The following is a 27574-nucleotide window of genomic DNA, read 5'->3' as shown; positions in this document are numbered from 1 at the left end:
CTCATTCATAATAGGCATTGAGATATTTCATTTACCAATTACAGGAATAGGAAAAACAACACAATTCCCCCTCTCTAGTCATGATTAATACTGTGTCAACACTTTCCACAGCACCTAGAAGTCATTCCAATCAAGAGCTTTCTTTATGTTCTCTATTAACAGCCCCCTGCCACTGAAATGGATAAATCTGGTCACATCTGGTACAAGTCAGAGCTTTAAAACTTCTTCCAAATCAAAACTTCACTGTACCTTTAAATTGACATGTTCATCTACCGGATTTCCTTGACTGCAGCAACGGCAAGCACTTTCTGAATATCTTATGTACCAGGGCCTTGCACACTCTTCGATGTTCAGCCTCTGAAGGTTTGAGCCTTCATACTCTGAATTCTGGAAGCTAGTAGTTAGCCAATGAATGCCACCTCTCATTTTGCATGAGGTCTGAATCCTACCATGTTTGCATGTTCAAATGTGAATATATACTTGGGCCAACAGCAGATAACAACTCATATCCCTAGCCTTAAAACATGAGATGAAATGAAATGAATATTCACACTCTCTTTTTAAATTAATTAATAAAAAAAAAAAGGCAGATCAATGGGCTAGGGGCTGGGGAACAGGATCTTTCACTACTGGCTCACTCTGCAAATGGCCACAAGAGCCAGTGCTGAGCCAGGATGAAGCCAGGAGCCATAAATTCCATCTTGATCTCCCACGTGGGCGACAGGGGGCTCAGGGCCTGGGTCATCTTCTGTTGCCTTCCCAGGTGCACAGACAGGCAGCTGGATCAGAAGCGGAGCAACCAGGACTTGAACTGGCACTCCATAAGGAATGGCAGTGCTGCAAGCTGGCCCTATAATTATTTTAATGTTTATTCTATAAACTCTATTAACACTATTTTTTTTCCAATACATTTTTTTGTTACCTGCACTTCCTTTCCTAAGCAAATGAACCAAACCTTTTATGTTAATTCAGTACTTTTTAACTGTTCAGGAGCTATGTAGGTTTTTCCTTTGTTAAAATTTGTACTTTAGCTCAGCAATGCAGTGAGTAGCATCCCAGAGGGACAACAGTTTGAGCGCCAGCTGCTCCACTTCTAACCTAGCTCCCTATTAAGCTCCTAGGGAAACAGAGGAAGGTGACCCAAGTGTTAGAGTCCCTGCTACTATCGGGGAAGACGTGGAAGAAGCTCCTGGCTCCTGTAAATGGCTTGAGCACTCTGGGTCATCAGGTGAGTGAACCAGCATCAGATGGAAGATCTCTTTCTCTGTCTTTTCTTCTCTCTGTAATTCTGACTACTAAATCAGTAAATACATCTGTAAAAAATAAATAAAAGTTATACCTAGAGCAGGCATTTGGTACAGCAGTTAAGCTTCTGCTTGGGATGCTGGCATCCTATTATCACAGTGCCTGGTCAGTTTCAGCTTTCTGCTAAGACACCAACTTGGAGGCAGGAGATAATTGCTTGGGTACCTGTCACTCACATGGGAGACATGGGCTGAGTGGTCCTGGGCTCGGGCCTGACCCAGCTCTGGCCAATGCAGCTTTTGGCCAGTAAGCCAGTAGATGTTTCTCTTTGCCTTTCAAATAGAATGAAAACAAATCTTAAAAATTTTACAACATATTCCCTAAAGTATTTCACTTTATTCCTCTGAGGTGAATATACTTCAAGCAATATGAGCACCCAGAACTTCAAAAATGACCTAAAACTTACTTAGCTTTCTGAATCCACACACAGTAGTCCGAGATGTAGAGATCATTTAGGATGTAAGCTGGATCATTTTCCCGAAAAATTTTGTGGATATCCAGAAGACACTTTAAAATGGCACTTTTACCTAAAAGGGAGTGTAAAAACATGAGTGACCCTTAAGAAAAAAGCATCTGATGTTTAACTGCAAAATTCAGAAACAGAGAGGTAATTTATTTAAAACAGCTCAGAGCTTTAATCATTCTTTAACAACATCTTAAATACTGCTTCAGCACATTAAAAGACATCAACCCCGTTAAGTCTGAACCCCTTATTTTTTTAAAATTATGAGTAAGCGTTATACTCTATTGTTGGTTGATTAATCATAGCTAATATAAAATTTTGGTTACCATAAAAATGCTATGAAACACAACTAGATCAATTAAAAAATGGACAGGAAAATTTTCCCAAATTAAATGAATACTTAAGACGTCATCATTTTAACCAGATAATGTTCTTCTAATTCAAGTTCTCAAAATAACATGCAAAGCTACATTTTAATTTTTTTAAATAAAAGATGTGTTTGTTTTTACTGGAAAAGTAGATTTACAGAGATAGAAGCAAACATCTTCTGTCCGATGATTCAATCCCCAAGTGGCTGCAATGAGCAGAACTGAGCCAATCCAAAGCCAGGAGCCAGGAGTTTCTTCTGGGACTCCCACACAGGTGCAGGGTCCCAAGGCTTTGGGCCATCCTCGACTGCTTTCCCAGGTCACAAGCAGGGAGCTGGATGGGAAGTGGAGCAGCCGGACACAAACCAGCACTCATACGGTATCCTGGCACATGCAAGGCAAGGATTTAACCACTGGAGCCCTCACGCCAGGCCCTTTATTTTAACTTTAGAATTTGTTTCTTAGTCCACATCTTTTGTCAAAGAAGTATCCAATTACTAACATTTTTGCCCACTGTAACAGAAAAGTCACACTGATAACCAAAATATAATAGCACACTACCTCAGATATAAGCTAAGAAAAATTCTTTGTAAAACACCATCAAGTTTCCAAGTCTTGCTCAATTACTCTTCCCAGCTGCTACACTGATCTAATCCAATCAAAATAACTTTGTTTTAAAGATTTGTTTGTTTGTAGTTACAGAGAGGACAAGGCAGAACTAGAGACAAAGAGAAAGAAAGGGGGAGAGGAGGAGTAGGAGGGAGGGAGAGAAAGAGAGAGAATGTGTCCCATCTTCTGGTCCTAATGGCCTTAATGCCCAGGGCTCCTGGGACAAGCTCAAGCCAGGAGCCTGAAGCTTCTTCTGCACCTCCCACAACTTTTTTGTTTATTTGTTTATTTTTATTTATTTATTTTTAATTTTTTTTAGCAGGGGATTTAACCAATGGGTATTTATCAAAAGCCAGTGGTGCACCAGGCACAGTTGCTGTCCAGTAGGCTACCAAATACAAATGAAGGGACCAGTTCACTTAGTAGCTTATCTGATTAAACAAGACATTTCATAGAAATGATTATAAAATGCATTGCTGGTAGAATATCTTTTGCACTTGCAGATCTTATGGTACCCTAAATAATTATTAATAAAAACCAGCCAACCCATATAGTAAAGTTAGCAAACCACCAGTCATTTATTTCAGTCAGCAAAGGAAGAAAACACAATGTAGTCATGCTAAAACAGATCGGCTTCAGCACAAAATAATAACATCCTGTTTCCAAATTGCTAGCACAATCCACTTAGAATATTACACATTCGGTGTTTGTCATCCTGTATTAAATCACTACTACACCTTTGGGTTTAAAGATTAGTTTTGGTTTCAAAAGGAGTTAAATGTAGTACTTGAGTCCAATACCTCAGCTTCTTGTCACGAGGTGGGAAGAGAATTACTCCAATTACAAATGAGTTACGGATCAAAACCAGAACATAAATAAGGTAGTTTCCTCTACTTTGGCTGGTATTCTTGCCAAAACTGAGACATTAAGATTACACAGGTGATTTTAAATGAGGACAAATCACAAAAGGAAAACTAGACAAAACATAGGCATGGGTTGTTTTGAAGCAAATCTGTCCATTGAAAGCCATTAATTGCATTTTATTTATTTATTTTTTTTAAAGATTTATTCATTTTTATTACAGCCAGATATACACAGAGGAGGAGAGACAGAGAGGAAGATCTTCCGTCCGATGATTCACTCCCCAAGTGAGCCGCAATGGCCGGTGCGCGCCGATCCGAAGCCGGGAACCTGGAACCTCTTCCAGGTCTCCCACGCGGGTGCAGGGTCCCAAGGCGTTGGGCCGTCCTCGACTGCTTCCCCAGGCCACAGGCAGGGAGCTGGATGGGAAGTGGAGCTGCCGGGATTAGAACCGGAGCCCATATGGAATTCCGGTGCGTACAAGGTGAGGACTTTAGCCACTAGACCACGCTGCTGGGGCCATGGAGGAATTAATTTAAAAACAAAACAAAACAAAACAAAAACCCAAAACAAACAAACAGAAAACTTGTCACCTAGCAACTGCTAGGTGGCTGTGGCTTTCTGGGGGTTGGGGGGAGAAAGAAACGAAAAAGACTCCATCATTTAAGATACCTGAAGGAAACACCATGTAGCCCTTTATTATTTTTTTTAACAATTACTTAAATGTACTTGCTTATTTTCTATTGCTCCATTTACTTATTTATTTTACATTCTTATTGTTTTCATTCATCTGCAAGGCAGCGAGACAGATGCTCCTAGCAGCTTGGGCTGGGCCAGGAGCTCAGACTAGATGTGGGTTTCCCACACATGTGGCAAGAACACAAGAACTGGGCTCATCACCTGCTGACCAGCTGCCTCCTGGGGCGTACATGATCGGGATGCTGGAATCAAAAGCAGAGCTGACCACGGACCCAGACGCTGTGACAGGCGACGCAGGCGCCTCAAGCTGTGTCACAACAGCTTCAACAAACACTCTACCCACTGCTTGGTCTTGACCTGGAAAGCCATCTGAAACATCCACATCACCACAATTTTGAAATTATAACTTAACAGATACCTGGTTACAAAAGCAAGATTCTGATGAGGCTCTCTTGTCTAAAGGAGTATCTGACGAATTACTTTAAACCTCATTTGCACAGGTCATTCAATCATAAAAAGAAGGATGGCCCAGAAAAATCGTGTCAAATTCATCAAAACTCAGAATACCAAAGTGGAATAATTTTACTTCAATATCAGGCCCTGTATGAGAAGAGAATAAAGTTCCTGACAGATAGGTTAAATTTAGCATTATTTCCTGAGTTTCTCTGCCTCGCTTTCACTCCCTGTAAGTCTTTCAAATAAAGATAAATAAATCTTCAAAGAAGAAAGCTGCTCTGTCCACGTAACTGCTTTCTCCTCAGATGCCATTTAAGCTCTTGCATTTCTGATGTTCCAGGAAACAGACTTCAAGCATGCATTACTATCTTAAGTAGAAACTTATATCCTTTTAGTAATTAAAAAAACATCTTATTAAATTTGCATGTATTATCCACAGTCACAAGCAAAATTAACACAAAACAAACATACATTTTGCAAATGGAATGCAGAACCTCAGAACAAGCCCCAATTTGCCATCCAACTCTGAGAACAGAGCTCCAGCTCTCCTCCGCACTGGCCTGGGACCCCCCCCCCATCCTGCCCGGCACACTTATGACATTTGGTAGTAGAACCCCATAGGCCCCGCACCAGGTGCTTCATACATATACACTACATCCTTAACCCTCTAAGTTAGGTTCCTGCCTCCTTGTTTCATATAGCAGGAAGCCGAGGCTCATGGACATGAAGGAGCTGCCCCAGATAACAGCCACAAAGCACAGCCAGGATCTGACAGCAAGGAGCCCTGACTATCAGCTGCATGCAATACAATGTCAATATTCATCAGTGGCTATTGTGATCTACCACACAGAAGGGGACACTACTTTTTTTTTCTATTATTAGAAGTGGAAAGGCAAACAGAGATAGAGCTTATATTTGCCAATTCACTCCCCAAATGGGCTGCAATGGCTGGAGCTGAACAAATCCAAAGCCAGGAGCTAGGGACTCCTTGTGGGTCTCCCATACAGGTGCAGGGTCCCAGGGCTTCGGGTCATACTCTACTGCTTTTCCAGGCCACAAGCAGAGTGTTGGATGGGAAGTGGAGCTGCCAGGATTAGAACCGGCGACTGTATGAGATCCCAGCACATCAAGGCAAGGACTTGAGCCAATAGGCTACCGCGTGGGGCTCCCAACTCATCCACTACTTTTAACAGCTATATGATTTTGCACACTAAATTCAAGTTTCTGTGTTGTGATCAGTTGGTAGTCTTTAATTTGTTTATTCTTTCTTTCTTTGAAGGTTTATTTATTTTACTTGAAAGTCAGAGTTACAATTTACACAGAGAAAGATCTTCTACTGGCCAGTTCACTCCCCAGAGCTGGGCTGGTCCAAAGCTGGGAGCCAGGAGCTTCTTTTAGGTTTCCCACCTGGATGCAGGAGCCCAAGCACTTAGGCCATCCTCCGTTGCTTTCCCTGGCCATTAGCAGGGAACTGGATCAGAAGTGGAGCATCTGGGATGCAAACTGCTGTCCATGAGATGCCAGCACCACAAGTAGAGGATTAGCCAGCACCACCACCACTCCACCCCTTTCCCCTTATTATAGCTAGTTCCTGATAAGAAAGTATCATGGCTGGGCCAGATTTCCTACCTCACCATAACACCCAAAGTTCAAGTAAAGAATTTCACCCAGAACTGCTTTTTGCCTTTTCTGCTCTGACAATCTCTTTCATGTGCTAGTGTAGAAGGAGGGGTTTGACATGAAATTCATCCTCCTCAAGTCACTTAACAACACATAGCCAGATAGCATAAAAATCATATAATGCTAACTCGCCTAATGTCAACCTGTTTATACAGTTAAGACTGAGGTATCCAAGTTACGCAAAAAATTCTCAAGGTGGGCATCCAACGTGTCTAACTAGGAAAGCAGCAGAGGGTGTGCCAGGTACTCGGGCCTTAGCCACCCGTGCGGAAGACCCAGGCTCCCGGCTTCAGCCTAGGTCAGCCATTGGATCCATCTGGGGAGTAAATCAGAGCACAGATCTACATCCTCTCTGGAACTCAGCCTTGCAAATGAACCTGAAAAAACAAAACTTGTGTTTCTCTCCCTTGTCTATCTTGCAAGTAAAAGGAAAGTAAGTTTTTAAACTCCTTTCTGTACAGTAAGGCAGAAAAGTAGAATAGTTAGGAAGTTTAAGATATAAGGACAGGAGCAAGCACTGTGCACAGTACACTAGGCCACTGTCTGCAGTAGTGGCATTCCATATGAGCACTGGTTCACATCCTGGCTGCTCCACTTCCCATCTAGCTCCCTGACAACGCTCCTGGAAAAACAGCAGAAGATGACCCAAGTCCTTGGACTCCTGAACTCAACATGAGAGAGCCAGAGGAAGCTCCAGGCCCCTGGCTTAGGGCAGACTCAGCTACAGCCACTGTGGCCATCCGGAGAGTGAACCAGCACATGGGACAGCTCTCTTCCCTCTTGGTATTTCTGTTCATCTGTCTTTTAAATTAAAAATATATATCTACATTTTAAAAAAAAGGTACGTGAGTAAAAATTCTTGAAACAACTGCATCTGAGCATGATTAAAAAAATAAGCGAGCATCAAAAACTTCATAATGCTCAGCTAAAACTATAATTCAATTATTCTACCTTAAGGACACATTATGTATCTCAATACTAAATTAGAAAAATATCGCTTTAATTCAGGTTACTGTATTTATTTTTTCCAATAGGTACTACTTAATATTAAGAGTTATGACTACTTTTTTGGAACTGGTTTAGTCTCAAATTGGGAAAACTAAAACCAAGCATGAGGTCAGAAAAGAGAGTGCAGGAAGAAAAATGCGTGGCTCCTGCAAATGACTCATTAAAAGGAAAAGCAGCCCAGCCCCACCATAAACGAGCCCCCCCGCACCCGGTGATCTGAGACACTGATGAGAATGTCAAGGAGAAAGCAGAGACTGACCCCGCCAACACCGTCAGCCCCCCAGAGGGAATGCTTGCTTACGTGATGCACATCCAGGAGGACTGGGTCATGTTTCTGCACACTTAACCACCCACCGGTCAGTAAATACAACTTAGAGATAGGATTAAATTTGACTTACAGGAAGCCAAATTTGGCTTGTGGAATTAAGATCTTAGAATCCTGGTCCCCAACTCTAACAGGCTAAGAGAGGGTCATTAAAAAGCCACACAAGGATAATCTTGCACAGTTCATGGGGGGCTTCTGCACAGAGGGAACATGGCAGCCAGGGGAACTGTTACACCTACAGTCCACACTGGGCCTGCTTCGGGAGCCACTTCTCGGCTAGCTTCCTTGGGAGTCACCACTTCAGAACCTGTACCCACAGGGGAAAGAGAAGCAGATTCTTAAGAATCACCAGCTAACTCAAAGAGACGAGGAGCATACAAGCAGGCTGGGGAAGAGGACATACCCTCTTCCACATTCTTTCCAACTACTATCATGCCCCACTTCCTAGGGCTGTTGCTGCTCCCTTTCTACTCCCACCCCCACCCCGACTCACAGGCAACCTCTGGGTCACAGCAAGGTGTGGGACTAGTGGAACTGGGATCCTAGGCCTCAGCAGGTGCTGGCTGACAAGAACAATGAGGGTGGCCAGTACACACAGGAGGATGCAGGTCCCTGCCTCCTTCCCTGGCCTAGTCACACAACCCAGCCAGGCCAGAGACTCAGAGGGGGCTGAAGGAGGACACACACTCAAGCTCACACCACGGCTACAGCTGGGCAGGACCACGGTGGGAGCCAGACTGGCTGGTCCTTAGCTTGCTTTGGGGCACACACTGAAAACGGGGGCCCACCCCAGGCGACTTGGTCTCCCAGACACGCTGTGACTCTTACAGGTTATCAAAAAAATCTTTCACTTCGTTATCCACATTGAAACTTTAATAGGTGTTTATATTAGAGCTCATTACTTGCTACTTCTTAAAGTGGCCCAAACTGGCAAGGTCACTTGCTCACAAGGCAACAGCAGGCCATATATAAATCCTGTACCCTTCGAGTCCACACAAGCCTCACCCACTACTTCTGACTGTCCTAACCCTGCCATCTTTGCTCATCTACCCACTGGTCACGAGAGCCTCTCAGTCTGCTTCCTGTAACACACAGGGGCCAGCTCCAGCATGAACCTGCTGGGTCAGCAACATGGACCCCTGTGGGGAGGAACGAGAAAACAGCCCACACGCTCCACTTCAACACGGGCACTGTTTGGGATGGAAGGCAGCCAAAGACCTCAGCCCACCATGAAAGGGCTCCCCTCCCACCTTGAGTGTGTACCTAAGGCAGCACAGTGGGTTTTTCTGCAAAGAACCAGAAAGTAAATATTTTGGCTTTGGGGCCATACACTCTGTTGTACTTACTTACTCTGCCACTGTGTGACAAAAGCAGCCACAGATACTGAATCAAGGCACACGGCCGTGCTCCAATAAATACAAGATTGGCTGGTGTGAGTGCCTGGTTTCTGCCAGTGTGGGTGGACTCGTGGGGATTTAGGGGTGTAGGTTTGTAGGCTATCTGGGGGATAGCTCCAGCAGGGGTGTGCAGGGAGCTGGGGGCTCAAGTCCAGGCAGGCACAGCAAGCCTGGGCATTTCTGCACTTGATCCCAGCTTTGGGGCAGGGATGAGCAGAGAGCCTGCTGGCGTTATCTGCTGGTGCACTGTAGGGCTTGGGGAACTGTGAACATGCTTGGGTCTTAGGTGGGCAGAAAGGTGAGATCCCAGGCCGGCACAAGGCCAGAGGACTGGGTCTAGGGACCCAATTATGACTCTGGGTCCCTGGTGGGCAGGCAGAGTGTCAAGCCAGCACACCACCGTACTGGAAAACTGTGTTTGGGAAGACCGGGCTGGGGAACCCATGCGTTCCCAGGCACAGAGGCTGTTGATTGCTCAGGGAAGGGAGTATGGGGCTGTAAAGAAGGGAAAACCTCTGAGCGAGTATGTTGCAGGTGAGGAACACATCTGGGGAACTTTTACCGACCAGGCACTGTTTTTGCACGTAAGCAAGGGGGCTGAGACCAAGCTGTTTGGAGGAAGGAAGCTGGAGAATCTTTCTGGGTCAGACCAATGCATCCACCCACATGGCAGACCTGAGCTGGTCTAGTTAGCTTCAAACACTACTGACCACCACCCACTGGCACACATGAAAGCTAGGGCTGGGGGGCCTACCTGGCAAGGCTAAATCACAGTACCAGCCAGTTAGTGTCAGAACGGGATGGTTAAGGTTCAGCTGGGTCATGACACTAACCAGCACGCAAGAGGATCAGGTCTGGGATAGATTCTGTGGGGTATATGTGTACTCACCCCTGCGGAACTGCATATCCACTGGTTTGCTCAAGACCTGGGGGAGGTGATGGGCTGAGCAAGGCATGACCATGGAATTCAACAACACTTATGGGTATTGTTTTGGGAACAGGCAAGGCTGGTCCAGTCTGCAGAACCCACAGACACACCTGAGAATAGAGTATAGGGCAGGCCAGGAAGCAATCAATACCCACCAGCACACACAAAGACCAACACTGGGGGACAGATCGTGCTGGGTAAGGTGCCAACACCCACCTGCGCAGGTCAGATCTGAGTCTGGGACTAGGCCTGGTGTGGAACTCCACTGCTGGGATGGAGCCCCCGTTAGTGAGCACGCGATTCAGGCCTCGCTGTAGGTCAGGCCAGGAGAGGCTGCTCCACTTGTCAGCAAGTGTGTGGGTTGGTTTGTGGGGTGAGGGGGTGGGCTGGGCAGGGCCAGGGCAAACAGTAGCACGTTGGTATGTGCAGGAGTCAGGATGTAGTACAGGCCATGCCAGGCAAAACTACCATTTCTATCACTCTGCATGAAAGCCAGGGATTGCAGCAGACTGGACAGGGCGAGACTGCAGTACTCATCCGTGACAGCTGGGATTGGCGATGGGCCAGGTCAGGCCAAGCCGGAGCATCTGATGACAAAGGCCAATACAGGGGTTAGGCCATGCCAGGCTGGGTCACAGCAACCACTGGCATCTGCAAGATCTGTGGCTGGTAGGGGAGCTAAGGGCACACCCTGGCTGGGCTGTGGTTCCCACTAGTGAGTACAAGAGCCAGAATGCAGGTGGAGAACTGGGCTGGACGTGAATGCAGAATACCTCGGCATGAGTGTGGACTAGGTTTGGGGTGTGCCAGACTGGGCTAGACTCCAGCACCCACTGGTGCACACAAGAGCCAGAGTGAGTGTAGGATGGGCTAGGCTAGGTCTCAGCGCCCATTGAACCACACAACAGCTGTGTCTGGGGGTAGACTAGGTGTGGCTGGGCTGTAACACCCAACAGTAACAGCCAGAATGGGTGTGGGCTCATATTCCTGCCAGGACAGGAGGTGGGTCAAACCAGGCTGGGCCAAGCACCCGTCGGTGTGTACAAGATTTGCCACTGGGAGGTGACCTAATAGAGGAGCTTGGAGAACTCCTCTGTCAGGACACAGTTCCTGCAGGTGAGTGCAAGAACTAGAGCTGGCAGCAGCCCAGACCAAGTCAGGTACCTACCGGTATACATGGGACTCGGGTCTGGGGGTGGGCCCATCAATCATGTGCTTGTCCCATAAGAGGCCAGCCTTGTCTCAGCCTTTTCCTACCCTTTGTCTCAGCCCTTTGCTGTTTCGAAGCAAAACTAAGTCCTCGTGTAATTTCATCCACACAAGCTCATAAGCCTAGAGACAAATGCAGGCTTTTCCATCTACGAGCTGTGTGGCCTAGGCTACTGACATCTTGGAGCCTATCTTCTCTCTGCAAAACATGGACCATGATCCTTGACTCTCATGACTGCAATTCCTGTGCCATGACATACAGTATCTAAAGAACCAGCCCTAGTGCAGTCACAAGAAGAGAGCAACATAGGGCAGCCTATGTGAGGCTACTGTGAGCTTATTAACCCAGAATTCCTTCTGGCCCACTACCAGGGAGGCTCAGAAACGACAAAACAGGGATCAACTCTCTTTTAGAATAAGATGCTCACCTCTCTGTGCAGAATCTATAAACAGAGAAACTAAAAATAATTTGTAACCCATTACCCCAGTACTCAATTAGCCTCCAGAAGCTTACGGGTAAAGAGGTCCAGGAAAAAAACTCTGAACATCAAACTGGTGAAGTGCTGTGGGGTCTACTGCTCTCCATTAGTGAGGGAGGAGGTGCTCTTCTGTTACCTTAACCCAAAGGAAAAGCTTTTAACTTCTTTATTTTTTCAAAAAGAGACAAATGACAACAACAGGCAGGCAAAGAGAGGGAGCTCCCACCTGCTGGTTCGCTACCCCAAACACCCACCTGGCCAGGGCTGGGCCAGCCTGAAGCTGGAGGCCAGGAACTCAAGCCAGGACTTGGACATGGTGGCAGGAATCCAATCAGCTAAGCCACCACTGCTGCCTCCCCAGGCCTGCAACGGCAGGAAACTACAGTCAGACACCAGAACTAGGGATCCACGCCCTGCTTTCCTCAACTCCAGGCCTTCCAAGAGGGCAACCTAACTGCACTGGAAGCTGCCATATTGCAGGGTAAAAAGACAGATGTTTGGCCTCAAACAAGACGGAAAAGCAGCTGAAGATGGCAGGGTTGCCCTGGAAGTGAGGCTGCTTCCTGCAATAGCCAGAAGGGTCTGCTCTCCCTGTTGCTTCCTAACCTGAGGCAGCTACACACCAGGGAAGAGAAAAGAAGCCGTTGTAATAAAGTACAGGGTGCACACTGAGTGCTGGAATTAACACTTCTCCTGTGGTCAAAGGCAGCGGAAGTGATAAGAAAAAGTTACAAAGGGTGTATATCAGAGGAGACATATGAAGTATACGTCATGATATAGATTCCATACAAGAAGAGTCCAGAAAATGAGCTCAAAGGGCACACTTGTTAGACACAAACTTAAGCTGCCTTCCTCTGCCCTGTCATGTTCAGCCCTCCCAATGAAATAGTGTGAGGAATTCCTTACCGACATGAGTAAGATGTAGATACCAGTGCACTCAGTGAAGTGCATAAATAATGCATGGTCTAAGATGAAACTGTAAGACTTGTCATTTTTAAATATAGTAAAACTTCTGAGGAGATATTAGAGAAGCTGCTTTTTAGTTTTATTTTCAATTGGCTCACAGCAAGTAAGCAATGCTTCCCTGAAGGATTTTACCCATTCTCCCCAACAGCGTGGTACAAGCAGATGCTGAAAGTTGCTGACGAGACAGGAACAGAGGGAAAAAAGAGTCGTCACGGCCCCAAGAGGAGCCAGCCAGAACAACTCCACATGCGGGACCTTCGGGATGCACTGACACAGTACTTACAGGAGCAAAGCAGGGACTCCTGCCCATTGGGGAATCTGAGTTACACACACAGCAAGAGCAAAACGCCTTTCTGGAGGAGGCAAGTGGGAAGGAGAACGCAAATCCCTGGAGAGGCCCAGGAACTTGGAAAAAAATCCTTGCTCAGGCATCCATGAAGCCAGGGGATGTGCTCTGCAAACCCCAATCTCAGCCAATCAACACGAAGCATTCTGTAGACTCTGTAGCGCTCCTGGTCCTGGAAGCTCACTGGGTTTCACAACAGCATTTCTTTGGTAGAAATGGGTTACTTGCTACTTTCCACTGACTGCGGGAGGGCTACACTGACCTTTATTCTTAAAATGTGTGAATGTCAATTGCATTTTGAACGGTAAGTAGGCACAAACTCATTCTTATGCCAAACCGGAGCTCTCTCTTCTTAGATCAGGGGGTGTCCAGAGCACGCGCCGCCTACCTGGACAAAGGCAGGTCACTGGGTCACTAAGTACTTGTCACCCCAGTACTGTTGGCATGTATCCCAGCCAATCCAGCACTCTGTTCCAGTCCACATGAGTCACAGAACACACTGCGTATGGTTTAGGAAGGGTTCAGACACATTTTTAGCAGACAGGCCTCCAATGTGTTACTTCAAGTCTTCTGTTGCTACCACAACACAGCTGATAAGACTATTTCTTGTCACAGTGATAATGATGAGATGCTAAGTCTCAATTTCAATTCTGACCTACTAAAATTGTTTTGAGTAACGGAATACAGTGTTAAGTCAAGGCAAACGTGTTTATTTTGGGCTATGTAATCTTAGAACTGATTACTTCTCAAATAAAAATCCGGAGGGCTAGATTCCTTTACAGAATCAACAGTAACAGGCAGTAAGTTCAAATGTGTGAGGAAGACTGTGAGAGTGTGATGTGTCAGCATGTGTTCAAACATGGACATGGCAGTTCCATCTGGAAACCACGATATAACAGACCAGCGTAATCACCAACTGCATGCTCACTGTCTAAATGCCTAAGAAATGTAGCATGACTTACAAAAGAAATTAATTGTGATATGCAACCCAAGCTCAACAGCCGCCCATTTATAGGAGATTGATTTTTCCAAGGTAATTGTAGCCATTCAAAAAAATATCTTGGATTGAAGAAGAAATAACTTCCGAAAAAAACACAGCAGTTTGTTTCCTACTGTTAAGTTAAAGAAGATAGATTTCTCAATATAGCTCCGTTATCGAATCATCAATCTTTCCAAATAAAATACAGCTCGTCTAAACCAAACAGAAGAATAAAAAGCTATCTTTCATTTGAACTATGATTCATTTTTATAATTATTGTCTACTTGAAAGGAATCTACTTCACTGACTTCAAACAACTCTAACCGGTTATGCAGAAGGCAAAGAAAAAGCAAGGCAGGTGCATGACAGGGCAGGCGCACACAGCGCACACGACTCTCCCGTCAGTCCATGAAGCTACCTTCCCTCCCCTTCTGGCCCCGAGGTTTGAAAACTCAACTCTCAGAAACCCTTTCCTCTGACTCCAAGGAATGATGAGACTCCCCAGAAGGGCATACAACAAAAAGCCTGAAAGCGCCAGAAGTGACTTCTAAGTAAACGTGCCTGAGCCGACGCATACAACTGGATGCTGCACTGCACTCGCCCTCCAAGTTATTACCCTGGAAAGTACAAACTCCTATGGAGGCTGTTATAGCCACTCAGGAATCTGCTTCAGAGCCCGGACTCATCAACACACTTTAACCCAGCAAATGTTTGTCGGGCTGAACTTAGCAACAGTCAAAACTCAGAGTGGCCACGCTCTTCAGAGCAAACTCCTTTGTGACACCCCAAGTCTGGGTCACTTGTCCTAAAGGGTCCCTGTGCTTCCCCAGCACAGCACTTCTCACTACATAATGGAATCACTCACTTATACGTCACGTTGTCTCTGATAGAACAGTGAATCTCATTGGGCAGAGAGTTGACCTGTCCTCTTGAATATTATACCCATAGCCCTACTACAGCGCCAGAAAATCAGAAGCAACCAGGAAATACTGGATGGTGCAACCTACTAGAAAATAAAGTGGTTTGGAGTATGGCGCACACACCTTCCATATTCACCCTCCACTCTCCTCACAGCAGAGTATCACACCTCAGTGTGATGGCATGTCTATGTAGAGAAATAACTACTTCAATACACCAGAGGTGAAGAGAACAGCTCACTCAGATAGCTTGTGCTACAGATTGCAAAGTTCTCTCTCCTAGATTTGCAAGTACAACATCTTACCTAGCTGCAGTATCTTTATGGTGTCACTGTAGGCCTTCAACACCAGCTTGAAATGGCGAAAAAGTGGGTAGCACAAAACTCTTCTTCCAAAAGACACCACGACTTCATGAACGTTAGTCCAGGTCTGCAAGCGTAATTTTAACAAGTAGTCACTGCCATCAAATGTTACAACTACAAAAGCCCACAGTGAAACAAGACATAATTCTCAAGGAAACACTACAAATTTTAAACATCATAAAGCCAAGTAGAAGAGAAATATAAAAACCATGAAATCAGGTGCTTTATATTTCAGCCTCACCTTTGTGATTTCTCATGGAGTATCAACATAGCGCGAGTGTCCCTTAAAAATCACAGATGTAGTGGGTCCAGCATGACAGCCTAGCGGCTAAAGTCCTTGCCTTGCACACGGTGAGATCCCATATGGGCTCCGGTTAGTATCCCGGCGACCCTGCTTCCCATCTAGCTCCCTGCTTGTGGCCTGGGAAAGCAGTTGAGGACAACCCAGAGCCTTGGAACCCTGCACCCGTGTAGGGACCCAGAGGAAGCTCCTGGATGCTGGTTCCTGGCTTCAGATCAGCTCAGCTTCAGCCACTGCGGCCACTGGAGGAGTCAATCAGCGGACAGAAAATCTTGCTCTCTGTCTCTCCTCCTCTCTGTATATCTGACTTTCCAATAAATGTAAACAGATCTTTAAAAAAAAGAATCACAGATGTAGCAGGAAACTTCAGAAAAGTCTTGAAGAATTCTAAGTAGGACTCTGCCTCTACAGCACACGGCATTGACCAAGCACAGACGCACGTGAAGGGCATCCTGAGATGCTCCGGCTGTCTTCATCTCCAAGGGCCAGTCTGTTCACTCTCCCATCGCGCTTCCTTTTTTACTGGGGGAGGGCATCTAGGTATGAGTAATACAATGCTAATTGATTGATTAATTTGCTTTCAATTAGCAAAGCAGGTGGGTTGGGGAGGCAGAGAGTCCTGTTTTACGGATTACTAGGGAGGAGCGGGTATATCATCTTAAATGGTATCAAACTGGTATCAGTCACTTACTCGACACCAGACAAAAACGATTTTCTGAAAAATCAAGTTTATTCCCATTGGGTTTTGATAAGCAAAATATGAAAACTGTAACACATATGTAAAGTCGAAAATACAAAATTAGAACGAAGGGAGCAAGTTAATTTCCATGTATATGTTAATTTTCTTAACACCATAAGAGATCTGATTAAAAATACTGAATATTTGACAAAGAATATTTTATGTCTAAAAATAATTATGAACTTCAAAAAACTGTTACAAAAAAACCACTCAGAAAAGCTTATCAAAACTATAAATAAATACAGCAATTATAAATTATCCCCAAAACACTAAAAATTTCCAAATAAATTGTAAAAAAAAAAGTGAATTTTTTACAAATAACCTAGAAGTGAACTACATCTTCTATATACCTCCAATAGTTTAATGGTGGCAGTGTTATTATTAACAAAGCTGACTCTCCTATGCTAAGCTGACTCTGGCAACACAAGGAACCCCGATAAAGCATACAGGGTAGCACCTCTATGGGTGCAAAACTGCCTGCAAAGCATGTCACAGATTGGTGTGAACTCAGAGGGCCCAGGGAAGGACCGAGCTCCTATCTTTCTGATACGCTCTTGTTGCAGCTGCTGGTTCAGCTGTGGAATCCTGGACCATCTTTGGAGTGGTGATATTCTCCAATGAAGTAATTATTTCAGTTGCTGTCTATCTCAAGATCTTATAGTCGGTGATGCCATGAAGTCACCTTGAATGTTACCACTTGGAAAACACTGGCTGTGGTTGTCTTTGGTGATACAATTTTGAATGGCTTAGACTGACATTTTTAAAAAGCTTCTACTTTGGGGGGTGGAATCATGACACAGCGAGCTAGGCCACCGCTTGTGAGGCCAGCATCCCATATTGGAGTTACGGTTCAGGCCTACTTCCGGTTCAGCTCCCTGCCAATGAGTCTGGAGAAGCACTGAAAATGGCCCACGGCTGGGGTCCAAGCCTTCAAGCTTCAGCCTGGCTCAGCTGAGACCACTGCAGTCAACTGGGAAGTGAACTAGTGGGTGCAGATCTCTGTCTCCTCCTCTCAGTAATTCTGCCTTTCAAATAAATAAGCACATCTTTTAAAAAGCAGCTACTTTGGGGCCCAGTGCAATGACCTAGCAGCTAAAGTCCTTGCCTTGAAAACACCGGGATCCCATATGGGCGCCGGTTCTAATCCCAGCAGCTCCATTTCCCATCCAGCTCCCTGCCTGTGGCCTGGGAAAGCAGTCGAGGACGGCCCAAAGCCTTGGGAACCTGCACCCACATGGAAGACCTGGAGGAAGTTCCTGGCTCCTGGTTTTGGATCGGCACAGCCCCAGCCACTGCGGTCACTTGGGGAGTAAACCAGCAGATGGAAGATCTTTCTTTCTGTCTCTCCTTCTCTCTGTATATCTGACTTTGCAATAAAAATAAATCTTTTTTTAAAAAGCAGCTACTTTTGTGTTTTGAAGTGCAACAGTTTGTTCAAATCTAGTAAATTTAAAGATACCATCTTGTGATATTTTGGAGAGATCTTGCACATTTTCTAGAAAATAGAGAAAAAAAAACAAGAATTTTTTCTCTGCTAGAAGAGGAACCAGAGGTAACTACGCTAACCGTAAAACTTACTATCAAGTTATTTTAGCCGTGTAAGAACGTGTGCTCACCTCACAGACTTTCTGAGAAGAAACGGGCAAGTACCACCACTTAGCACAGACCCGTGTGGCCGGTTCTCACCTAGGTTTCTCCTCAGCTTTGAGCTTGTAAACCCCAGCATTTGCCAGCTTAAAACACACCTCCAACCGCATGCCCTAGGCTTCCCCGGCAAGCCACATCCCCTTCAACTCTAAGGTACGTTTCCCTCCTCCGGCTTCCAAAACAGCCACCTGGGTCAGTTATCACAGTTAAAAAAAAAAATAGGAAAAAAAAAGTTGTATAATAAAGCTTTCATTGATGAAAAGCAAAGAATTACCTGAATTAGCCCACATGACAACAGGAAAGTGACTGTGAATAACAAAATCTCAACAAATACAACTGAAAATCATACCTCAAACCAGCACAGCGTTGGACTCAGTTTTCTGATATTCCATGCCGATTCAACCTTTGTTTTGGGAAAAAAGAGTACCATCACTTTAGAGGTAACGGCACTTGTAAGTAAACACATCCATGTACTCGATTAGCATCTGAGCAGTGCACACATACAAGCACCAACAAGGACTGGGAAAAGGAACTAGGCTCTTACACCGACTGGTCTGCATTAGCCAGGGATACTAGGCCACAGCATTAAAGGCAAAGGCTGAGACAGGTGAGGGGCTAAGCCAACTGGGTCAGAGTAACCACTGGCATGCGTAGTAACTGAGGGCTGGGAATAGGCTCGGTTGGGGAGCTGTGAAAGTATACCCTTGCTGGGTTGGGGTTAGCACAGGAGAGTGCAGGGGTTGGAGTGGGGGCTGCATTCTGCTCTGGATATGGCTGCAATCTCCCTTGGCACAAGTGTGGAGTGGGGCTGGGTACACCTAGCCGGGCTAGATGCCAGCACCATCTGGTGCTCTGAAGAACCTGGATAGATGTAGGACAGACTAGGCTAGGTCTCTGCCCCTACTGAGTCATATGTGAGCAGTGTCTGGGTATGGAAGAGCCTTGGCTGGGCTGAAACATCCAACAGAAAGAACTGGAATGGACTGAAGGCCAGCAAGGAAAGGCCACTGTTTCTACCAGGACAGGAGGTGGACTGAGTAGGGCTGGCCCATGGACCCACTGGTATGCGTGAAATCTGGCATTGGGAGAGGTTCTGATGGAAGAGCTTGGGCAACTCCTCTGTCAGGACACAGGTGAGTGAGTGCAAGAAGCATGATAGGAAACAGCCCAAAGCAGGCCATGGAAAGGTACCCATTGGCATACATTGGGCACAGGTCAGGGCAGACCAGGCTGAACCAGTTCATGTCACCCACTGGCAAATCCAAGCACCAGAGTAGAGTGTGGGTTGAACCAGGTTTGGTCGTGACACAAACCAATGCACATTATGGAATGCCAAGGTGAGGGGCCCCGTACCACATGTGGCCGCAGTGCCCAACAGCACACGTGAGAACCAGGGAAGGAGGGGGCAGAGCCAGCAGGGGGAATGTGGGCTGCCCTGCTGGACAGCCACTCCCACTGGAGAGCGTGGGTTGGGATGGGAGCAGACCAGGCCAGGCAGGGCTACAACACCTGTGGGTCTCATGTGAGCTAGATCAGGGAAAAGCCAGGCTGGGCTGACTGTTCCGACTGGTGCTAGCAAAAATTAGAGTGGGTGAGGGTTGGTTGGGCTTAGCTGCAGCATCAGATGGCAGAGGCTGGTACTGGGGGCTAAATCTGTCAAGTTAAACTCCAGAATCACCTGGAGAGTGCATAATCAGGGAGCGGGAGTGGCCTAGGAGGGAAATAGTGGGCACCTCCCTCTTGGATTACTACTCCCACTGGAGAGCATGAAAACCAGGACAGGGACGGGGTGACTAGACAGAACAGTACCCGAAGCATGTGTGTGCGCTGGACAGTGGGGCTGGCTAGGTTGAACTAGGCTTCAATGCCTAGTTCATGTATGAGAGCTAAATGGGATGTGGGACAGACTGAACAAGTTTGCAGTACATACTGGCAAGCATGGGAACCAGGGTAGGGGGCAAACCTGGTGGGGGTTATGGGGAGTTGCCCCAACTAGGCTGCAGCTCCCACTGGTTTGCGGAAGGGCCGAGTATGAAGTGGGTAGGATCAGGCTGGACTGGAACAGCCACTGGTTCATGTGGAAGACGGCTGGAAACAGAACTGACGCAGCAATTGCAATGACCAGCATGTGCATAAGCTGACTGGGGCGACAGACTATGTCAGACCCTGTACCGACAAGTACACACAAGAATCAAGTCTGGGATCACCTCAGACCAAGTCTTTTTGGGGATCCTTCCAGCTGAACTGTTGATCTCAGAATCTCAATCATGAAGATGGATTCTGAGTAGATTTCAGCCAGTGGATTCTGAATAGATCTCATCGTGCTTGGAACAGCGAGATCGGTAGCAATTCAGAATAGTTGAACTGTCAAAACTGCTTGAGCAGGCCCCTTGGAGCACACCCCACATCGGGGACCTGAGATGGGTGGGAGGCTGGGTGGGGCTTCTCCCTTTGTTTCTCCCCTGACCCAAGATACAGGGGAAAAAAAGTGATGATAATAGTGTGGAAACAATGGTCTTACCCACTTTCCTGTAGCCCTTGAGCCTTTGTACACTAATCAACTATGTAAGATTATAAAAAAATAAATAAATAAATAAATAAAATGTAACTTATGTACAGTTTTCCAGAAGTACATATACTACATGGCTCGTGGCTCGAGAGACACAGACGAAAGCTAAGATGCGTTATTTGAAGAATGCTCTACTTGTATCTGCTCGCGGAAGGCTTAGAGATGGAATGAAGATGGCTCTGGTAGCTCAGATGCTGTCATGGCCACCCAGGTCTCAGGTCCCTAGCCTGAACGGAAGGAGAGTGAGGATCGCATTCTCTCTCCACTCAGTTTCCTGCCTTAGGCTTGCCTTTTCTGCTGTCCCGTCCAGATGAATGCCCAGCATACAGACAGGCCACACCAGCATTATACCTGCGTGTTGGTGCCCGCCACCACCCACGTGCTCCTCTGCCTGATGTGGCCCCTCAACTATCAACCCTGACAACTGCCAGCTTCACCTGACGCAGTTGACCCAGCACAGGGAGCTCCGGGGATACGCACAGACACACACACACTCACGTTCCTCTCGCCTTCCGTGACACGGGTTTCATAGCAGTACGCCAGGAGGATGTCGACCAAACTATAGTACACTTGGCGCTGGGCGCTCTTCTCCAGCAGGTAAGACTTATTGACAAACTTACGTAGCTGGTACTTCTCTTCTTCAGAGAAAGACACTAAGAGAAAAATGAAGTATTTCATCATCAGGTTCTCTAAGACGTCATCAAATGACTGTCCCCCCATCCCCAGATACTGACACAGGCCCATCCTTGCACACTCAGGAGAAAAAGACAAATAACTAAGAACAGACACATTGATGTTCCCCGCTCTACTCCAAAGTCCACATGCGCATGCCTCCCTCTCAATTAAATCACTGTTAAAAATTACGTTTCATTCAGTTCTGTAAAACTTCCAATGTAGAATACCTGCCAAAAATCAGAACGTTGAAGACAGAAGCTGAAATGAAAGCTACAGAATTGTAAGTTGCTTCTACCCAACTCGGGACATACAAGTATGAAGTAGACACTCCTAGTTATATTAAGTGCTCTGCATCTACACACATGTAATTTTCTAAACAGTATCCATCCTTATTTCTAGTGCTTACTTTTTGGCATATTATTCTGTATTTATGACATCAAAACAGGAGTTATTAACTTTAAGACAATCTAACAACAGAGAACATGTATAAGCTATGTAAAGTAACATGGATAGCCATTATCTAATTTGAAAGTTCTATGTAAAGAGGAACATTTTTATATGTTAATCAATATTGATGATTAGTATTTACTTTTTAATATTCTTGTGCTCACTGAAGTAAAATTTTACAACATATTATACACATTAGATTTGTGGGAAAAAGATGTTTCGAAAGATTTTTTTCTTTTTGGTACCTTCTCTCCACCTTTATGTTCAACAGCTTTGCTCATGTAAACACTTTAGCATACACCACTCCAGCTACCGCCATCTAATCACACACAGTACACACATACACTAGGGAGCCGGCAGCTTCCTCTCCCAAGAACTGGATAATTTCCTCCCATCTAATGGCCCACTCATCAATCTCTCTAGCATCTCCCTTCAAGTGAGTGGGTACATGGCTGATTTTTACAGAGGAGGATGACAGTTCATGATCTACATGCTTGAAGCAAGTACTCCCCCTACTGAAGAGCACTGATCTTACGCCACTGCTGCTAACGCTACAGTGCATGTCCTAGCCACAGATCCTTGCATTTGGAGGCTTACTCCGTAACAGATCCTCAAAAGTAGATGTGCTGGCTCAAATAAATAAATAAATAAATAAATCTGTTTTAAAGGTACGCCCTATGAGGACTGCAATACCCTCTTCCCTGGCAGTTTCAGGAGGGCAGGCGTTTGCCACAGCAGTTGGGACACCCACAGCCTGTACCAGGTGCTTGGCTTGGAGTCCCAGCTCCCCATTTTGGCCTCCTGTTCATGTACACCCTGGAGGCAACAGCTGACCACTCAGGTACCTGGTTTCCTGCCACCCGTGCAGGAAACCAAGCTGGAATTCCTGGCTCTTAGTTTTGTCCTGGGACTGCTCGTTCGGTTGAAGGCATTTGCAGAAAGAAATATCAAATGGAAGATCTTCCTTTGGCTGGCTGGCTGTCTGTCTCAAAGAAAATATTTTTTTTTTTCTAAGAAAATTTCTTCTTATATATAGCTCCCGCACAGGCTGGTTATAAATGTTAACAGCTTTCCCTCCAATTGTTTCTAGAGTATCAGATACTAAGTGACTGTGGTGGGCAGAATTCTAAGATAATTCCCACGGGGTCAACTCACTGCATGAGGCTGGGGCCTGTGACCTGCTTCTGACCAAGCAGAATCATGGCAAAGAAAACGAAGCAACCATCATACTCACGATCTGCCCTATTATTTGCAGACTGCAGTGAAGCACTTGCAGCCATTTTTGAAGAAATAAGGTTATCAAGGCGCTAGAGGGGCTCAGAGAAATCTATGCAGCAGGGACCTGCTGCTCGTGACACCCAGTAACAAGGTATGGCCTCACCCTACAGGTGCAGAAACGGAAGTGGCAATAATCACATAAGCCTATAGGAGGATTGTCAGAAATGAACAGAAACTCAACATTGTTTTTTAATTTAAAAAAAAAATTAAGAAGACTTCTTAAGTAGCTACAGTCTTCCAAGAGCCTGAGCAAAGAAGCCAGCTAAGTCACACCCAACTCCTGGCTGACTGCAATGCAGAGATGACAAAGTGTGTCAAGCTGGCAGCAGGTCGTTAGGGAGCCAACAAGATAAAACTACAGTGCTGGGGCCCGGCGGCGTGGTCTAGTGGCTAAAGTCCTCGCCTTGAACGTGCCGGGATCCCATATGGGCACCGGTTCTAATTCTCGGTAGCTCCACTTCCCATCCAGCTCCCCGCTTGTGGCCTGGGAAAGCAGTCGAGGACAGCCCAAAGCCTTGGGACCCTACACCCACGTGGGAGACCTGAAGGAGGTTTCTGGTTCCTGGCTTCAGATTGACACAGCACTGGCCTTTGCAATCACTTGAGGAGTGAATCATCGGATGGAAGATCTTCCTCTCTGTCTCTCTTCCTCTCTGTATATCTGACTTTGCAATAAAAGTAAATCAATCTTTAAAAAACAAAAAAGATTTGTTCCACTTTTTACATTCAAACCTTTAATCTATCTGAAAGGTTTTTTTTCAAGATTCCAGATTATTGCAGATGAACAGTTAATGATGTCAGCACAAATTGTCCAATAATCCATTTTCCCCACTATACTGAGTTAAACACTTTTTTAAACAGCTCTGCTGCTTTTCTTGTATAAGCACTTCTATTTATTCAGTTTTGTCACTGCTGGGAATATAGCATTTTCCTCACTTTTATTATTAAGTACTTCTTGCTAAAAGTGATTTCTTTTTATGTATTAAAATATTGGCTATGCAGACCAAAACAAAAATCTGAAATAATACATGTTATGTATAAATGAAACGATGTCTACACAAAGGCAAGCGAACACAGGACCTCAGGTCTTCTTATGCTTTTGACAACAGATCATGCAACATGCTTTTCTACTCCATTATGCATCTTTCTGCATTAAGAAAACATAAGCTGGGGGCCTGGCCGGGTTTGGTTGCGATAAAAAAAAAAAAAAAAAAAAAAAAAAAAAAAACAGTACAAAACACAAAATGCCAAGGTGAAATGGCCTGTGCCAGTAGGGAATGCAACACTCGACCAGCACTCCTCCCACTGGTTTAGGTGAGGGACGAGAGTGTGATGGGCAGAGCCGGGGAGAGCTGCGATACTCATTGGTTCCAATGGAGGTCGGGGCTCAGAATAGAACCAACCCAGGGGTTAAAACCACCAGCTGATCGGAGTGATGGACTGTGGCGGGCACTGTGCTCACTAGTAGTACATGTAGGAGCCTGGACTGGGAATGCCTCAAAGTTTTTTTAGGGGATTCCCCTGAACAAAATGGAGGAATCAAAGCATTAACCAAGAAAAGATGGAAAATGGAGTAGATCAATCAACCACCTCAGCTTTATGCTTCCAGCGGAAAACTGGACAAGGGGAAACTCTAAAATGGACTATGTTAATCAGTGGACTCTGCACCAGCCTCATCATACCTGGACTGTTGCTGATGGTATGTTGGAGCTTCTAATTGATCGAGGTGACGCTCTCCTGGCTCTGCCTTCAAACCTGAGAGGGCCTCCCTAAGAGGCCATTGAACTTGAACTGGACAAGTGGGATGTTGGACTCTGTATGGTGTGAACTTTTAATTAGGGAATCTCAACGGAACTTGAGCTGTGGTTATGCATCAAGGTGAAGGAATTCACCATGGGGGAAGGGTTTGGGGTGAAGGGGGTGGGGGGAATCCCAGTACCTATGAAATAGTGTCATATAATACAATGTAATTAATGAATAAATGAATATATATATATAAAAAAAAAGAAAATGTCAAAAAAAAAAAAAAGAAAACATAAGTGCTGTTAGTCCTGTTCATAGGAAATAGAAGACCTCTTGTCTTGGAGCAAGATCTACAGGAATCGTACGAGCTAAACACGCAGATGTGCTCGGTATCTGGCCATCATTAACAGGGTCTACTGCTTGTCTTTTTTGTTTGTTTTTCTAAAGATTTATTTTCATTGGAAAGGTTCAGAGAGAGAGAACGAGAGACAGAGAAAAGATCTTCCATGCACTGGTTCACTCCCCAAGTGGCCACAACAGCCAGAGCTGTGCCAATCCGAACCGACGAAGCAGGAGCGTCTTCTGGGTCTCCCCTGTGGGTCCCAAGGCACTGGTCCATCCTCAACTGCTTTCCCAAGCCACAAGCAGGGATGGGAAGTGGGGCAACTAAAACACCTGGCACCCACCCGGGATCCCGGAGCAAGCAGGCAAAGAGAGGATTTAATCTCTGAGCCATCGAACTGGGCCCTTCAGCTTGTCTTAGGGCATTTTTCAAAGAAGTCTAAGCATCTACATAAATTGCTGCCTCTAAGGCAAAATGTCAGCCACCTCCTTCTGCAAAGTAACCCTTAATTTCTGCTTTATCCCCTATCAGATAATCACTTTCAAATTCACCCACAAAGTTGTTCAACCTAGTGAAGAGAAGCATGCTGCTTCCATTTTGGCGCTTTGAGCCAAGGCAATGTCAAAATCACTTTCAAGTCTTTTTTTTTTTCTCTATTTCAGAACTGTTAGATTTAGGTAAAGACTGGCTGAACTGCTGTAACAGAGAGAGACCCTGAAAGACGGGGCTTAAATTAGACAGAAGCTTCTCTTGGGCATTACTATCCACAGTAAAAATGACCCGGGGCTGGCTCAGCACCATCAGCCTGTCACCCAGCATCCACCTGTGGGTGTCCCAGAAAGCTGCTTCGGTTTTCAGTATTTGCAAACCACTGAGCGAGAGACAGAAGACAGAAAACACCATCTTTCTAAAGGCTTGATCCAGCAAGGGCGCAGAGGACTTCTCACTTCCCATCCCCGGAACTCAGTCACGAGGAAGGGGTCAGCTCTGACTCAAGAAGTCCTCTTAGTCACAGAAGGGGAGAAGTACTATTAAAAGACACCTGCTGTCACAGCCGACTTTCCAGAGACCAAACACCCCCAGCCAGCCTTTCTAGTGCTCCCAGACCCTCCTCTTCATAGTGCCCAGTCCCTCTCTGCGCTCAACAAAAGGCTGCCTTCTTTTTTTTCCTCATCAAAAAAGCCAGAGAAAGAGAATATGAACCTGAACTAAAGGTGGGCCCTTCCACATTTAATTTTCCAAACCCTCTTCTGTCTGTCTTATAAGTCTCAGCACTTAACATGGCTTCTTTTTTTTTTTTTTTAAGGCTTACAGGGGGAAAAAAATCGTACACACATTTACTTTACTAGGAATAATATTCCTTTCACCCATTAAAATACACTTAGTGAAAAAAAACGGGTTTTGAAACGCATTTATATATATTTTTTCCAGTCATGCTAGCAGGACTACATTAAAAAAGAAAGAAATGCATTTATTCAAGCATTACCCATATTAAAAAAAAACAGATAATAAGAATGTATTTTATTTGCTGGCTGGTAAGGTAAGTAAATAAGTAGCTTTTAAAAAAATAATGCCGCAGATATCAGGGGAAGCATTCTTTAAAGTCTAGCATTACAAATGAAATAAGGGAACCTGGGTGTTGACTGCCTCATTAAGGACTCATCTGAAGATGCCTTCACTTGAACAGAAGTCCTCAGTACACTTCAAGCGATTCGATTTACACAAACGGCGCAAAAAAACCCACTGCACAAAGAAAGTATACCTGCCAAAGTATTTTAAGACCCCTCTATTTAGCAAGACATGAGGTAGTATTCCCTTAAGCATCGTTTCTGAGACGTTCATTAATTTAGCTAATAGGAAAGTGCCAGGTGTTCGTGATGATATTATCTCACCAGAGAAAAGCCTTTATATCCTAGTTGACTAATAAAGATCTCTCTGCTTCCACATAATTCTGAATCACAAAGCAAGCATGCCCAGGACCATTTAACAACACAGCAGCTCTTCACCCTCTCCTGCCGCCACTCTTAAGCAATCACCCCTGTACATGTTTAACGATCTGCAAGACTGCTCTGGGCACTGTGGCCTCCAATGTTACATCACCCAGATCTGAGCCTTCCCGCTACTATAAATGCCAGTGGCACATAATCAGAGCCTACTGGAATGTACCCCTCTGAGCCCCTCGACACTAGGGGCGCCCGGTCTTTCTTTAACACATCATCACGGGTCTGGTGTGGTGGTCTAGCGGCCTAAAGTCTCCATCTTAGACGCTCCGGTACCCCATATGGGCACCGGTTCTAATCCTGGCAATCCCATTTCCCATCCAGCTCCCCGCTTGTAGCCTGGGAAAGCAGGCAAGGACGGCCCAAAGCCCTGAGACCCTGTACCAGTATGCGAGACCTGGAAGAAACTCCTGGCTCCTGGCTTTGGATCAGCTCGGTTTCAGCCATTGCGGCCACGTGGGGAGTGAGTGAATCA

At 45.6% G+C, this 27574-nt stretch overlaps 1 protein-coding gene across 2 annotated transcripts in view; it reads right to left on the bottom strand.

The window, feature by feature from the left end:
- SHQ1 (SHQ1, H/ACA ribonucleoprotein assembly factor) overlaps positions 1-27574 on the bottom strand; it is a 95452-nt gene that overhangs the window by 35024 nt on the left and 32854 nt on the right. For both annotated transcript variants that reach the window (XM_058678585.1, XM_058678586.1), the window contains 4 exons: positions 21112-21266; positions 18394-18447; positions 15301-15424; positions 1712-1832 (listed from right to left, as the gene is read on the bottom strand). In XM_058678585.1, the coding sequence (XP_058534568.1) occupies positions 1712-1832; positions 15301-15424; positions 18394-18447; positions 21112-21266 (454 nt within the window). The remainder of the gene's footprint in view (positions 1-1711; positions 1833-15300; positions 15425-18393; positions 18448-21111; positions 21267-27574) is intronic.

The sequence above is a fragment of the Ochotona princeps genome, chromosome 21 (genome assembly GCF_030435755.1).
Source record: "Ochotona princeps isolate mOchPri1 chromosome 21, mOchPri1.hap1, whole genome shotgun sequence".
Taxonomy (NCBI): Eukaryota; Metazoa; Chordata; class Mammalia; order Lagomorpha; family Ochotonidae; genus Ochotona; species Ochotona princeps.
Note: the sequence above shows the minus strand (reverse complement) of the source record. Positions and strands in the feature narration are given on the sequence as shown.